At 33.0% G+C, this 15,468-nt stretch overlaps 1 protein-coding gene across 1 annotated transcript; it reads left to right on the forward strand.

Annotated features, from left to right (window-relative positions):
- The first annotated feature begins 6,010 nt into the window (after positions 1–6,010).
- Positions 6,011–14,919, forward strand: Pink1 (PTEN-induced putative kinase 1). The gene is made up of 10 exons (XM_088256836.1): positions 6,011–6,542; positions 7,297–7,411; positions 7,522–7,910; positions 8,158–8,337; positions 9,382–9,504; positions 9,921–10,072; positions 10,828–10,983; positions 12,281–12,390; positions 13,825–13,920; positions 14,394–14,919. The coding sequence occupies exons 1-10, from the start codon at positions 6,262–6,264 to the stop codon at positions 14,646–14,648; spliced, it is 1,857 nt and encodes a 618-aa protein (XP_088112962.1). The 5' UTR covers positions 6,011–6,261; the 3' UTR covers positions 14,649–14,919.
- Positions 14,920–15,468: the final 549 nt, after the last annotated feature.

Here is a 15,468-nt window from a genome sequence, read left to right on the forward strand (position 1 = left end):
GAATATTGAATTTTAAATTTCCAGTATAAGATCGAAAAAATATAAATGGTATCTCATACTTATTATCTTATATTTATGTAGTGCCATCTGACGTCATCGGATGTTTTTATTTATCTTTTTTATTTAGGCCAATCTGTACTAGAAGGACGTGAATCGCAAAGTAAGTTTGTCTCTACTATAATGATTTATTACCAGATAAAGGAAAATATAATGATATATTTTTCGTTATCATTTCTTAGGCCGCGTGTTAAAAAGCCCGAGCAATATATGTAAGGCAGTAACGGGCTTTAGGGTCCAGATCTATGGGGAGCCTAAGACGTCCGTAGATTTGGACCATAAATTGAACATAGAAGAACATGTAATTAAAAGCGAGAAGCCCTAAAAAATTTCGAAAATCTGAAAATATCGTAGGGCTTTCTCCCTCCCTATCGACGAGAAATTTATGAGACCTAAAAGTTCTGTACAAAATCAGAAGATTTTCATTCCAAAAAATAATTTGGAATGAAAATCTCTCGCTTCATCGCCAAAAAAAATAGGGCTTTGAACCCCTAAATATTTTTTGAAATTTTCAGAGCTGACGACTTTTGATATTCAATAGGAAATCTCAAAGAAGCGTCTAAAAACACGAAGGCGCCAAGGAGGCAAAGACCTACACTACTACCAGTTTCAGAAAACGAAAACTTTTATTGACATCTCAACACAAATGAAGAAGAAAGTGGAAGTCTGGGCATTTACAGGGCGTAAGACCCTAATTTAATTTATCGCTATACATACGGGTAACATTTACCAATTCTACCCATGTTTGACAACCACACTACTGAAATTCTTGAAACTAATGTAAAAAAAGGAGATGTCAAAAAATAATGTAAAAAATGACTCCTATTTGTAAATAATTGTTGATACTGCTGACAATTCGTCGGATCTGACTTGGGAAGATGCAAGGCAGCTGGCAGCCGACAGAAAAGCCTGGAGACAGTTTGTGGACTACATGTGCTCCACCTAGGGAAAGGATATGGTTTTAAAAAAAAATTGTAGATAATACAGATTTGTGAACAAGTTTTTGGGCTCACTAAAAATGTTGTAGAAAAAACATTTAATTTATTTTTCGTACCAACGATGAGTTTTTCCATACTGAGTTATTTGCTAAATCCATTTCAATAACGGGTTCCATGTAAATCCGCCGCTGTGCGCTATACAGTGAGTACCATTCTACATACACAAGATCATTTGGTGATAATACGCATACCACGGAAAACTATCAACATATTCCTGGAAAACAGCACGATATTTGGATATGGTATACGTAGTACAGCTGGTAAAACCCGTTAGATGGATTTGGAATTTCTGCTTTTCGCGTATTGTCCAAATACCAATGCCAGATGTCGACCGGCAATAACAAACATTGCCAACCAAAACAAAGATCTCACAGTATAGTATAAAATGTGACTTTCTTTGTTTGCAGAATCATTGACCGAGCGCCAAACAATACAAAATAGGCGTAACCGACAAAATATTATTGATTTTTTTTTGCCACCAAGATTTTACACACACATCCACATCGATTAATCTACTTCACGATATATGATTCTGGAATAAATTGTGACCCTTTTTTGGAATTACCTAACCTCCAAAAGACTCTAGCTACAGCGTATGTATCAACGCTTATTATGGTCTAGGATGGACCTAGGCTTCAACTTTATAAGTTTTATAGCCTGCTCCTAATTGTGAGTGGGTTTACTCTCTACGATGAAAGTTACTATAATTTCATGTAATTCTTGAGTGAAAATTTCTAGGCCAAAACATTCGCGGCTTTTTGTTAAACTTACATCTTTTACTAGTTCTTTTACAAGATATAAAAATTCCTCGATGGACTCGTATACAATATTTGTTAGAAGTTAGTATTACTTAGGCTTATACAAGTACGGGTATGCAACCCTGGGTGCCCTAGCCATTGGTGCAATACTCCATGTCTCATTTTAATTAATAGTAAAACCACAACCATATATTTTTCCGCTTTTATTTAATTTGGCCAGTGAATTGGTTTCATCGTTACCGACAGTATCAGACTGGTGGGAAGCTAGACAGAATTCTTTGTTATTTACACAACAAGGCAGGGGTTGTAAAACAGATTTTACAATAAAAAAAATCTGACAAAATTTAAATTCAATATAGTTTTATAATAATAATTACATTAAAAAAATGGTTCACGTCTTAATCAGGATTTTATATAAATTTTATTATAGAAGTGGTTTTTTACAGCTTTATTTTATTTTCTATTCAAGGTACACCTACGAAATTAAGAAATTTCAGAGGTACATATTTATCATATTATGGTAATGTATTAAGTTTAATGCGATATGTGAGCCTACTTAACTAAGCACACGCAATCAAAATTTGGAGCAATTGTGTTATTTTTACAAAACTAGATTTTTTCCGCGGCACACAAAATAATCACCACGGTACACCAGTGTGCCGCGGCACACAATTGCGGAACAATGATTTAAATAATGTATGGGTGAATCTGGAACTATTGGTTGACAACTCCTTCTACCGCACACTTATATGGGAAAGTCCGGTTCTCGCTGAATTGATAAATTTTCGGCATTTATTTCTTATCAACAGGATATCTTAGTATCATTGTTTATTTTTAAACGGGTAAAGTAATATATATGTGTGTTTGGTCATTAATATTTCGTTATTAGGGCATTTTTTAAATCTGGGGCAGTTATTTAGACTAAAACTATATGGTTGTTTTAATATAAAATGCAATTCCACCAAGTAAATGTCAGTACAAAACTTATAATCTAATTAATGAATAGCACCAAGTCTCCTCTACGATTTCCCATTTGAAATTCCAGTGATGTCCTTTTAATCTTGCCAGCACTTTTCTAAATCCTTCTAATTCTACGTCAAAATGACTAAAAAGCAAATTAATTTATTATTATTGTAGATTTAGGACGAAATTTTTATCATATAATGTTACACCTATTTAATGTTTTTTGTTTAGTTATTAATTCTTTTAATGTTACATTTTATAACGTTGAAAATTTTCACGTATACATTTCACTTATAATCTAAGTACAAATATAGTCATACACTCTATTTTAAATTTACAATAATGTATCTTGTCAATGCACGATCTTTTTCATATGTGTACTCTTGAATACAGACAATATTGCCAACCTAAATTTTTCATTAATCTTTTTTAATCTTCATTAATCAGATAGACACGCTGTTAACTTGATAATTAATTACACGAAGGCTGTAAGATCAGTCCTGCGTTCCAGATTCTTGAAATTGGCACAAGGAAAGGAGTTTAGGGTGAATAACATTACTGCTGTATAGAAATAGAAGAGGAATTGTTGGTAGCGAAAGGAGAATACAAGTAATGGTTGAGATACCCCAGATTGCATACCCGCACTCCTACTAACTTGTTTTTTTTTTTAAGAAAAGAGACACATTTGTGTTTTTATTATTTACACAAATATTTTGATTTCATAATATTTCTGTAAGATTAAGCTGCTCATTATTAGAAATAGGTATCAAATTGTAGTAGAGTGGATTCGAACCGACAAACTCTGACTTAAGAGTCCGCGACACTAACCACGGGACTACAACCCGACACAATGCACTTGCTTATGCACTGCAAATGTGTGCGAGGCACTTCATGATAGCCAAATACTTTTTTCAATAGGAGAGAAAAACTAAGTGTGCGCATATTTGTATTGTATGTATTTGAGATGCATTTTTCATATAATGACATGATAAATGCAGTACGCTTTCGCACTATAGGTATCATAAAATGCTATCATATCATATCGCTTTAATACAATATATCATACCTATCGTAATATAGTACTTTCATGTCCTTATATTATGTCATACCTATTTGATATTAAACACAAAGTGCCATCTGTAGGAAAAAATTAAAACAAAGGAAATGCTAGAAAAATAAAATTGATTACATTTTCATGTGGCTACACTGATTTAAAAAAGTCAATATCTATGGTCAATTTAACATTTTGAAGCAAGACACTCATGAGGTAATAAAGTATTTATATGCTATATATGTTACACATATCGTTTGGTTAATTTGAAAAGATTTTTTACAGATTTATTTGAAGTAAGAGCATGTTAATTTTTTTTTACAGATTCATTTGAAGTAAGAGCAATGTTAAAAATATATTAATGTAGTGTCAAATTCATAAAATACACATGGCGATTGATAATTTATATTCGATGAAATTATATCATGAGGGATATTCAAATCCACAAAACACGCCCAGCCTTTTAACAAACAGTAAAGTGATGCTCTTCGCATTAGGTAGTATCGTTTTATCGGTTATATCCTGTTATTTGGAAGTAGCTATCTAGATCATTCTGCTTTGGACGCATGCATCTTTCCTGATTTAAAGTAAAACTACATTTTAGTGTCATCCGCGTTGTAGTAACACCACAATGAATGTGATTAAATTGTGTTGTCGAAATCTTTAGAATAGAATAAACATTAGGCATTGGTGAAAGTCAAGGACTGAACCTTGGAGTACGCCTGTAGAGACGGAATGATTTGGTTTTGCTAGGCTATTACTAAAGCTTGATTTTCTTATCGTTAGCTTAGTAGAAAATATACAGATGCTGTATGCTGATTTTATGGAAAAAAAGTTTTTATAGCGAAATAATGATCTCACGAGACTTATGATACTCTGAGTATGTAAGAACATTTTTTGAAACAACATTTTATTTTTTAATAAAATATGCAAAACATATTATAAAATAACCGGAAACGAATTCATCTAGATCACTCACAACCATTGTAAATTCCACTGTAAAATTAGGTGAAAATTTCCATCTCCAAACGTGAAAAAAAAAGGTTCTAAATATTCTTAAATATTATATTTTATAAATAAATTACAAAAACTTGTTTTTTAGTTTTTTTAAAAAACAATCTTTCTGCTTCCGTTCTCAAAGGGTTACAAACCCACTAAGTGGTACCAATAGTAGAAATATACAAGAAGTAAGTAGGTACGTAATGATTCCGTTTATGATTACTCTATGGTTGTTTTGATTTGAATAGCCAGGGGGGGTCGACTCGTAAACGTCAGATTGTTCAAAAAACGACCAGAAAATGACGAGACACACTAATACACTAACAAAAACACCAAAACGGGAACGAAAAATACGAGATACCAACAAGTTGTTCAAATATTTCAAATAAATATGGACAGACTATGGTTATAGACAATTATCGATAGAAAAATAGAAATCCGTCTATGAAGAACTTCATAATATTGAGTATTATGCCAAAGTTAAAGTTAAATTTTGCGTATGAAAGTGTAGTTTTTTTTACTTAACACAACGCTCCCTTGAACTTCCGCAGCACCCCCCAAATGCAAAAAATTTAAAAACGCCTAGCCAGACTTCCAAAACGCCCACAAAGGGGCGCTGGCACCCCCGTTAAGAAACATAACTTCAGAAAGTGGTGGGCACTCCTTCCGCCCTTTTAAAATATTGTATTTTCTAGAATTTTAAATATAATATAGTAATTTGAAAATTCTATCGTTTTTGTTTTTGTTGAAAAGCCTTATATTTATACATAGTTTGAGATAATAATTTCAAAACCACCATTACCATTACCATTTACCATTGTAAGGCTGAGTTGAGTAACCATTATTAATCGCCTGAACTCTTTTTATAAATGTCGCGTTTTAGCCGTGACCTTTCTATTTTTGTTTACACTGAAATAAATAAATTTAGATAGTGAAATATCTTCTTTGTAATATTAATATTATAATTTTGAAAATATGTTTTACAACAAATTTCAATATAAATACCATTTAACCTGAAAAATGAATGATAAATATTTCGGCGGGTGGATTTGACATTCAGCCGCGGCGAAGTCACGCCCAGCCGGGAGCTTGGTACTTCTAGCCGTTTACGTCACTTCCGGCCGCTGGCGAATATCACTTCCAGCCATAAAAAATCGAGGTAGTTGGCGGTCTTTATATAAAATAGTTAGTCTGTGGAATAGCTATGGAAAACTTCATCTGCTAGTGACGTTTTGGTTCTGATTTCTGTCGTTTTCTATATTATTCTATTCGACGGAGTGACGTTTCAGTGCTTGCGATATATATTTATATATTTTTTTTTATCGACGATGATATTCCGCAGCATGTTCGTGGCGTAGTTAAATCGCGATTTATTTCGAACCGTGTAGTATATTTGTGTCGTAATTAATTTGTAGAGTTTTCAATCCACATCGCTATGTCCCTCCGGTATTTTTCGTTCCGCTTATTTAGAAATGGTCGTTATTTTCTGCAAAAATATCTTTACACCGGAAAACACAACGCAACAATTTCGGAAGGATCCAAAAGCAAATTACTCATCGAACATGGGACGAGGAGTGCCAGTAGTGTTTCTCAATCTACGATCAGGAATGTCGGGTATACCGTAGGACTTCATGCCAGAAGACTCTTCATCGAGAACGTCTTATCCAAGGTCAACTACGGTTTCAACTCCCACATCAAGAAACAAGTTACAAAGAGGTAATATTTTAGCGATTAAGCTTAAATTTAATTCAAATGAGATCATTCTGGCTATTTTGGAGTTAGGGGATAAATGTTAATCCATTTCCATAATTCTGGCGCATTTGTGGCACCGCTGAGAAACCACTGAAGTAATGGAGATGTTTTTGATAAATGACACTAGCGGGTGCTGTGCAGGTGCAAGTTTGTGGTAAATTGTCCAGTACTTTTAATTTAAGAGGCTTTAAATAGTATAACAGAGAGGCCTGATATAGGTTTTACTTGCACTTATGAACCTCATAGCCTGCTCTTGAACAGAGTTGCCATAATGCCAGAAGTAATCAACCCATTGCACCACTAATAAAGATGACATAATTTGTTCATACAACACACTATTTAATTTTGACGTAACATGAAGTTTAAATTACTCAAAAATAACAATGGTTTAACATAAAAGCGTAATTTTTGTTGTTGTTCGTAAGCTAGATCATTATGGTTCATCTCCAGGTAGTTTTGGAAGAGTGTGTTCAGTTCAGAGTTGTGAAAGTCATTGTCATTCAGTTTTAATGTAAAAAAAATCACTTCAAAGACAGATCGGCGAATCGCCAGCTTTGTGAGTCAGTGACAAATTGACCTTGGCCTCTGATTTGCTGGCTTTGTGTTGCAATGGGTTAAAAGTAATTATATGCCCAGATTTATATTTCTAAACACAATTACAGTGCCTGTTTGAAAAATAACAGCTACATACGAAATAAGTTTATTGAATTCTTTTCAGATTTTTTTTTGGCGATGCAGCTCCATTGTTTGGGTTTGTTGGGGTGGCGTTAGCTTCTGGAAGCGGATTCCTTAGCAGACAAGATGAGTTGGAAGGACTCTGTTTCGAAATTCGGGTAATACCAGCATTCCAACTATATAATCATGTTTTTTTTTGTATGTGAGAAGAGTCACATCAATTGATTTCTAATCCTAACCTAACTTTTGGCATAAATCTTTGTTCCAGAATGCTGTGTCTAAATTTCAATGTAATTTGTTGAACGAAGAAGGCGATGAACCATTTACTGAAGATGAGATGAAATTACGCAATCTTGATATTGGTCATATTATTGCCAGGGGATGTTGTGGTATCGTTTACGAAGCCAAAGTTAAAGATAAAACTCCGACAGATATGCCGAATCCGTCAACATCTACCGCTGCTACTTATCCTGGCAAAGATGATGATTCACTATCCCATAAACCAGAGTCAGCCATAATGGAATTCCCGTTTGCCTTGAAAATGATGTTTAATTATGATATTCAGAGCAGTTCTATAGCGATCCTTAGAGCAATGTACCAAGAGACAGTACCTGCCAGACGCTTCTACACTAATGATGCACGCTTTTTGGAAAGCTCGTGAGTCACTTTTGTCATACTAAGTCATCCATTATCTTTTCTGCACAAAATAGTCTCTTTCTTCTTCTTCTGCTCGGTGTAGGCCTTATAGCCTGTTTTTAAGAGAGATTAGCCTCCTGCTATGTCGAATCCCAGCTGTGGATCCATTCGCAAAATAATGTTAATACTTAAATGGATCTCTCTGCCTCTGAATATTTGATCTTCAATTCATGAAAATATGCCTTGAATTATATTAATTTTTTTACAGTCTAAGTCAGAACAAGTTGACGTTGCCCCCACACCCGAATATAATAACTATATATGCCGTATTTGCCGACTATGTGCCTTACCTGCCAGAATCAATGCAGGAGTATCCAGACGCCCTCCCTGCTGCTCTCAACCCAGATGGTTCCGGAAGAAATATGACACTGTTCTTGCTCATGAAAAGGTATGTCATATGCAATCGCAGAGTGTATTGTCTGCAAAAGTCATTGTAATAACTTTCCGCCTCCATAGTGTAGTGGTTAGCGCGCTACTCTACCTTGCTGGAGGTCTCCGGTTCGATTCCTAAAAATTTTCAGTCTAATATTTAATTAATATGATCCTGGACTGGTACCTGAATCGGAAGGCTGAGCACCTTTCCTTCGTGTATTTAACGATCAAGAAAGCACTACTTCTATATTATGCTCTGCTCTATGCATCATTGGGTCCGGATATTCTGGCATCTGATGCTGGCGCTAACCCTCAGATCTGTCTCAGCGCTTACAATGGTGGCGGTTCTAGAAGCCGAACTAGCCGAATCTAGACAAATACCCAGTTGTCCTGATAAAGACTTTCCGATCAAAGTCTGGTGGTTGGTTCATTATTAGGTACCGGGCAGGGGTGAATAGGATTTGAGCCGAAGAATAGAGCATTGAATCCGGCAAGTCAATTATGTCAGGAGACAGCGCTATCGCTGTCCTTTTCTAAAACCTAGGTTAGGGGCAACTGTACTACACCGTGCTCCGATTCACATCTAAAAATGACAACATTATTTGTTACAACAAACATGAACCAGTTAAAATTTTAAAATAAAACAATTCCTAACGCAAATACTATTAAGAAAATACCCCCTGAGCAGAAAATGCTCCTTTATTGGGGAATAGATCTTTGCTTACATACTATTCATACTTATAAACATTATGGAAATACACACAATAAATATTATATACATCATCAAAAACTCTGACTATTGCGAACACTGTTCCCTCTAGACAAACCTTTTATCTGGGCAACAGCCGTTCACTCACATGATCTCTCACGGTAAAAATACTCAACTAAATGAGCATATTGAATCATCTAATTCTATTTCTATTAACATTCTAATAATAAAAGGTCCTTTTAGGGACTCGCCTAAGGTCCTTTTAGGCGTCTAAGATGCGTTATCGGGTCCGCTACACGGGGTGTGTAACCGGTCCGGTACAAATAATAAAAATGTATTGCATTGTTTCAGATACAAGTATTCACTATCTAAGTATTTAAATGAACACCCTCCAGTTCAGAGAGATGCTGTCTTACTTTTTGCCCAATTATTAGAGGGCATTACCCATATGAATCTTCATGGTATTGCGCACAGGTAATAATATTTCATAATGAATTCAGAAAAATACATTTTTAACTAAAATAATATTATTTCTACTATGTATATATAAATGTTTAGTTTAGGGACATACAAACTAAATATGTATTAATTACAATGATAACATATGTAGTATATTTTTAATTGTAAAGGTTGAGACTGACCGGAGAATTTCGTCGTAACATAACGTCGTAACATCGCTCGCGGCGAGCAGCACCGAGCATCCGAAACTATGGATGGAGCGCTCGGTTTGGCATACTGACTGCCTGAATGCTCGCATCGTAACATGTTACGTTACGACGAAATGCTCCGGTCAGTCTTCACCCTAAGCGTATTTTTCATAGAAATTTCCTAGCTATGTGTTACATTTAATTGACTTGTGGAAATCTTCATTTATGTATTCGGTTTTTCAGGGATCTCAAATCAGACAATATCTTGATTGACCACACTATCAACGATGACGATAGCTCTGTTCCAATTTTAGTAATCACAGATTTCGGTTGCTGCATTGCTGATAAAACATATTGTTTAAAGATCCCGTACAAAACCGATATGATGGATAAAGGTTAGAAATATTGTTATGAAATGAAATGTTTGCCCAGAATTCCATATTCTTCATCATCTTTGATGAGATGTCAAACAATAATATGAAAATAACTCCTGTAATTGGAGATAATCCAGATTTTTGTGAACAAGTATTTGGACACACTCAAAATGTTGTAAATAAATTATCTGGTCAAATTATAAGCTTAAAGATTAATATGAAAATGGTATTTTCTGGCGTTTCTCATGTGTGTGATTACATATAATCCAGGATTCGGACCTCACATACTAATAGTATAAGAGTTTCTGCTTAATAAAAAACTTCTTTACATCTCACCAATAGATGTCTCTAGTGAAGTTCTAGTGATTCAAGAACAAGGTTTCTAAATTGGTTCATATATATTGAACTTCCGAGAATTTGAGTAGTGTGGTTGTCAATAATGGGTAGAATTGGTGAATGTTACACGTGTGTAAAGTAATCACTTAAACCAGCCTATGACGGTCGTCAGCCCCGTAAATGCCCAGACTTCCATATTCATCATCATCTTTGATGAGATGTCAAAAAATAATATGAAATGAAATGTTTATGGTATATTGCTATATTCCTCAATATCTAATTGAGTAGTGATTTTTTAAAGCCATAACAATACATTTTATAAATTATTTTACAAAAAAATGTTGTTTGTCTCGTCAAGTTTGTTTTTTTTATTATTATTGTTTTAGCCTTTGATGATACAATCATTATGTAATTAATCTTATACATATATCTTATTCTAGGGGGAAACGTAAGTTTAATGGCTCCCGAAGTAATTCTTCAAAAACCAGGAACATTTAGTGTTCTGAACTACACTAAGTCCGATTTATGGGCCGCAGGAACGATTGCATATGAAATATTTGGATACAAGAACCCTTTCTACACTGACAAAAATACCCGCAAGTTTCTTTTATATTTTAATTTAGTTATTTAATTATTTCATATATTTATTTAGTTTATCGTTTACATATTTGCAATTTCAAATTGTCAGTGAAGTCTTCTCACTAAGTTTGCCTGTGCCGAGGGTACATTTTACAATATATGTTTATTAAATTATTTGTTAAAAACTTCTCATCATAAGTCATGCAATAAGATGACATGGTAGTTGATACTATAATCTCATCTTATTATTTTAACTTCAATAAAAATTTAATCAAACAAACTGCAAGAAGTAAAAATGGCAAAAGTGCGATGAAATTGAGCATAATTATTATATTACCAACCCTTATCCGCACTCAATGGTGCATAGGGCACTACATCGTAACGACGCAGTGTTATCTTGATCATTAAGTGCATGAGGGCAAGGTGATCAGCCCTGCGCTTCTTGTAGCTGTCCAGGGTGATATTAAATAACTATGAGAGCGAAAGTCACCCATATTTATTTTGCCCCCCCTGGGAATCGTACCCGGGACCTCCAGCACGGTAACCAAGCGCGCTGACCATTACACTATGGAGGTGGACAATAATTAATCAGCAAAAATATTTTGTTTTTACTTAATTTTAAATATTTTGCCTCTTTTCTGGCAAAACAAATAATTTTATATCCTAAAACCTCATTTTATAAAAGGAAGGCATTTTTAAATATCTCAAATTGTGTTTTATTTTAATTGAAAACCTTGGTTTATTGCTGTCTATATTGATATAAGATAAAATAGACATTAAACTTTATAATTAAAAACTTACTAGTTTAAGGTTTAGGGTATTTTTGCCTTACCCATCCATCCAAAATTAATTTCAATAGGTTTTCTCTAAATTTTCATCAGCCGCTCAGGCCTATAGATGGAAAATGGGAGAGACATTATTAAAGTGAAGTTAAAAAAGCAACAATAATAATAGTTTATATAAAGTTGCAACACAGAAATATTTTATGTTCACACATGCAATATATATAAGTCTGATTTAAATTAAAAATTAAAAGGGTTGTTCTATTACAACTAATTTACAAATGACTTTTTAAAATTCTTTATATGCTCGGGTTTTGTGATATATATAATGGTAAGAATGTTAAATATTAAAATAAGTACTTGGGTTACTTTGAGACTCTTTGTAAGATCATGTACATATTTATTTTAAACAGATTTACTTAAGACTTTTTTTTCATTTTGTAACTATCATTTGTGATGCTTTTGAAAGACAAAAAGACGAGTGATGTAATTTCTGTAATTAAACTGTATCATTTTTTAATTTGTATTTTAGAACTCCTAAATACGAACTATAACGAAAGCCAATTGCCAAGTCTTAAAGATAAGGTTCCAACGATTATTCGAAAACTTATTGAAAATATACTCCAGAGGAATCCCAGTATGGTATGTAATAATCTAGAATCTTTATAGATACACTCATTGTTTTTCTTAACTAGGAATTATCCAATTCTAATCTGGCCATCAAAGTTCTCATTATATAAAGAGCAAAACTATAATCATTTCATAAAAATGTTATCAATGTCAAAATATGTAAAATGAACACAATAAACTACATATCAAAGTAATGAATGCGTCTTAAAACTCTCTTCATAAAACTGAAAAATGAAGTGAAAAATCCAAAATTATCTTTTAAAACTTCTGAACAGTTTTTAATACATGATATATTAGTAACTCCTTCATTGGATAGATTTTAGTTTTGCTCTTAATATCCTCTTTCAGAAATGCACTTTAAACAATGTATTTAGCTACATTTGCTAAATATATCCATATAAATTTCTTAAGTTATCACACTAATCTAAACATATATTGTCCTACAAGTTTAAAGGCATTCCATTACTAATATTATACGTAGTAGAGGGTATGTTAAAATGGGAGACCTATTTCGAACTCACAGGACAATATTTGTTGTAATACTAATTGATTTATTAACACTTTCACTGCGTATAAAATACTTAACCTTTCCAGAGTATGGACGTAAATGAACGTCGGTGCGAATTTTCCCCAAAGGAGTATCGAGGTTAATGAACATTGAAGTCCGTCTGTCAATTGGTATTATGTAACTTGACATCTATGGATATATATTTGTATATAATTTTGTTATAATTTAACAATATTTCAAAGAGGTATTTTATTTAAAAAAAATATATTTACATAATTTATATCTCCATAATTGAAAGATTTTGCGAAATTAAAAAAAAAAAAAACCTTGTAAAACGAACCCACTCTCCAGAGAAAGTCGGACATCAATTATTGTACATACTCCCGGAAAGGTTAATGTCATACAGAGAACCGGTAAATTAGCAAATTTTTAAAAACCCATAAATTAATTAAAAATAAAATTCTGCTATCTATTTAAACATCATTTATAAGTGTGTTTTCAAAATACATGAAACTGGCGACAAATCCTTATCGGGACACGCTTATGTGTACTCTAAATATTCCAGGATATATATATATATAGAGCGAACTATGTGTTGCACACCACACACGCTTACATAAGTACATATATCATAAAAACTAAAAACAGCATGAAATATGTACTGACATAAACTGAAGCGTATATGTATAGTTATGCTAATATCTTTCCTTAACTTTGTAGGTGACGCTGTAATATATTCCATTCAATGCATGAACACGACTCCCGTGTGCAATGCGTGGCTGTAATATTTGTACGGACACGGGAGCCGTCTTTGATGCACAGGACATGTTAACATAACTATTATATGATGCGACTTATAATCCATGACACGTTGGCATAATGTAATGTGATTTGTTATAAATTTATTTGCATAAGACTAATTATTTTTTTTTGTTTAGCGGGTGTCTCCTGAGGTTGCCGCTAACATTTGCCAATTGTTCCTATGGGCCCCTTCATCTTGGATTCGCTCTCGATGGATGCCAAGTAATACAGAGGTACACTTTGCTTTATTAATTTGATTATACAATAACCGAGAGATCATAATAGAGGTTGGTTAAGAAATAGAAAAATCCAAGATAAGATATACTCAAGTTGAATAAGGTTATTTATTTGCAACTTTTTGAGTGTGTCTAATTACTTGTTCACAAAATCTGGATTATCTCCAATTAAAAGAGTTATTTTCATATTATTTATTAATATTTATTTGGCCTAAAAAGGCTCTGCTATTGTTCCGACGGATCTGCTACTGTTTACCCGAAGAACTAATGTTTGCTGGCCCAAAATGCTTACCTTTGTTAGAACCAAATATGTATCCGACACGTAAATTTGGACAATTTTTATTCTTTGAAATTAAAAATAAACATTCTGTTTTTCTGTTTCCATAAAATATTGTATTAAGTACAACAATCCAAATCACATGTATAGCCAGGTAAAAACATTAATAGTGTGTAAACCTTTTTCATTACAGATTTTACAGTGGTTGTTTTGCCTTACAACAAAGATTCTTTGTGAAGGTCGCCTGTCTAATCAGCCCCAGGATGATGGAATCTTGCCTCAGGCTTCCAGTCTGCCTTCTGCCTCCGCCTTCGGCATGGATTTCGGTGCCAAAAAATCTATGAGGCGAACCCACCCCGAGTATATTCTCATCAGTAGTTTCTTGTGTCGGGCAAAATTGTCAGAAATTAAACAAGCCCTGTCGTGGATCCATGCTATTGATGTGTGATATCTCGAACTCTTCTATATTTATCACTACGTGAGTCCGTGAACCTTTTTGCCTCAATATTTGGTTTTTATTATAATTGTACACTCAAAAGGTAAAACTCCTTATTTTTGGGAATGTTACTTTTGTGGACATAATTTTTCATAAAATTCTTGTAATATTTTAAGCTGATTTTGTATTTTTGGCGCTTTTTTCCATGAAAAGTATTACGTATAAATTAAACAAATTTATCAAAAAATATAGTATATAATAAATATGCGAAAATATAAACAAATGTGTCATTTTTTGTATGTAGTGTTATAAATGTATCTTTTTTTTTAAATAAATATTTATTTACTTTTTTAATATCTAATTAGTATATATTATCTAATATTATTTAAAAATTCAATTACACATCTATGTTTCACATATACGTTTTTATCCATGTTTCATTTCTTTAATTTTATCACATACAGATAATATAAAATTTGAGTAATGGATAATCGATTACTAAAATATCAAAATAAAAATAAATACATTAAATATTATTTAAAAAATTAAATATTGATAATTTGGAAGATTATCAATATTTTAATTTTGCCAAATATATAAATAGACGTTTTCAAATTATGTAATTTTTTTTAAGCCTGCAGAAGGCAGAAGGAAGAAATATGTTTGCGGATTTATTATATTGCCTTATTAAAAAAAAATTAATATGTCTAATGTGATAGAGTCTTGCTCAAGTAAACCATAGTTTTTGTTGTTGTTATTAACTTATGAATATTAATTGAAAACTATATGTATCAAGGGTGTGCGCTTGTGCCTCTAGTTGTTGCCTGTACTT

The sequence above is a fragment of the Brachycentrus maculatus genome, unplaced genomic scaffold (genome assembly GCF_059751285.1).
Source record: "Brachycentrus maculatus isolate JH-2025_06_01 unplaced genomic scaffold, ASM5975128v1 h1tg000068l, whole genome shotgun sequence".
NCBI lineage: Eukaryota > Metazoa > Arthropoda > Insecta > Trichoptera > Brachycentridae > Brachycentrus > Brachycentrus maculatus.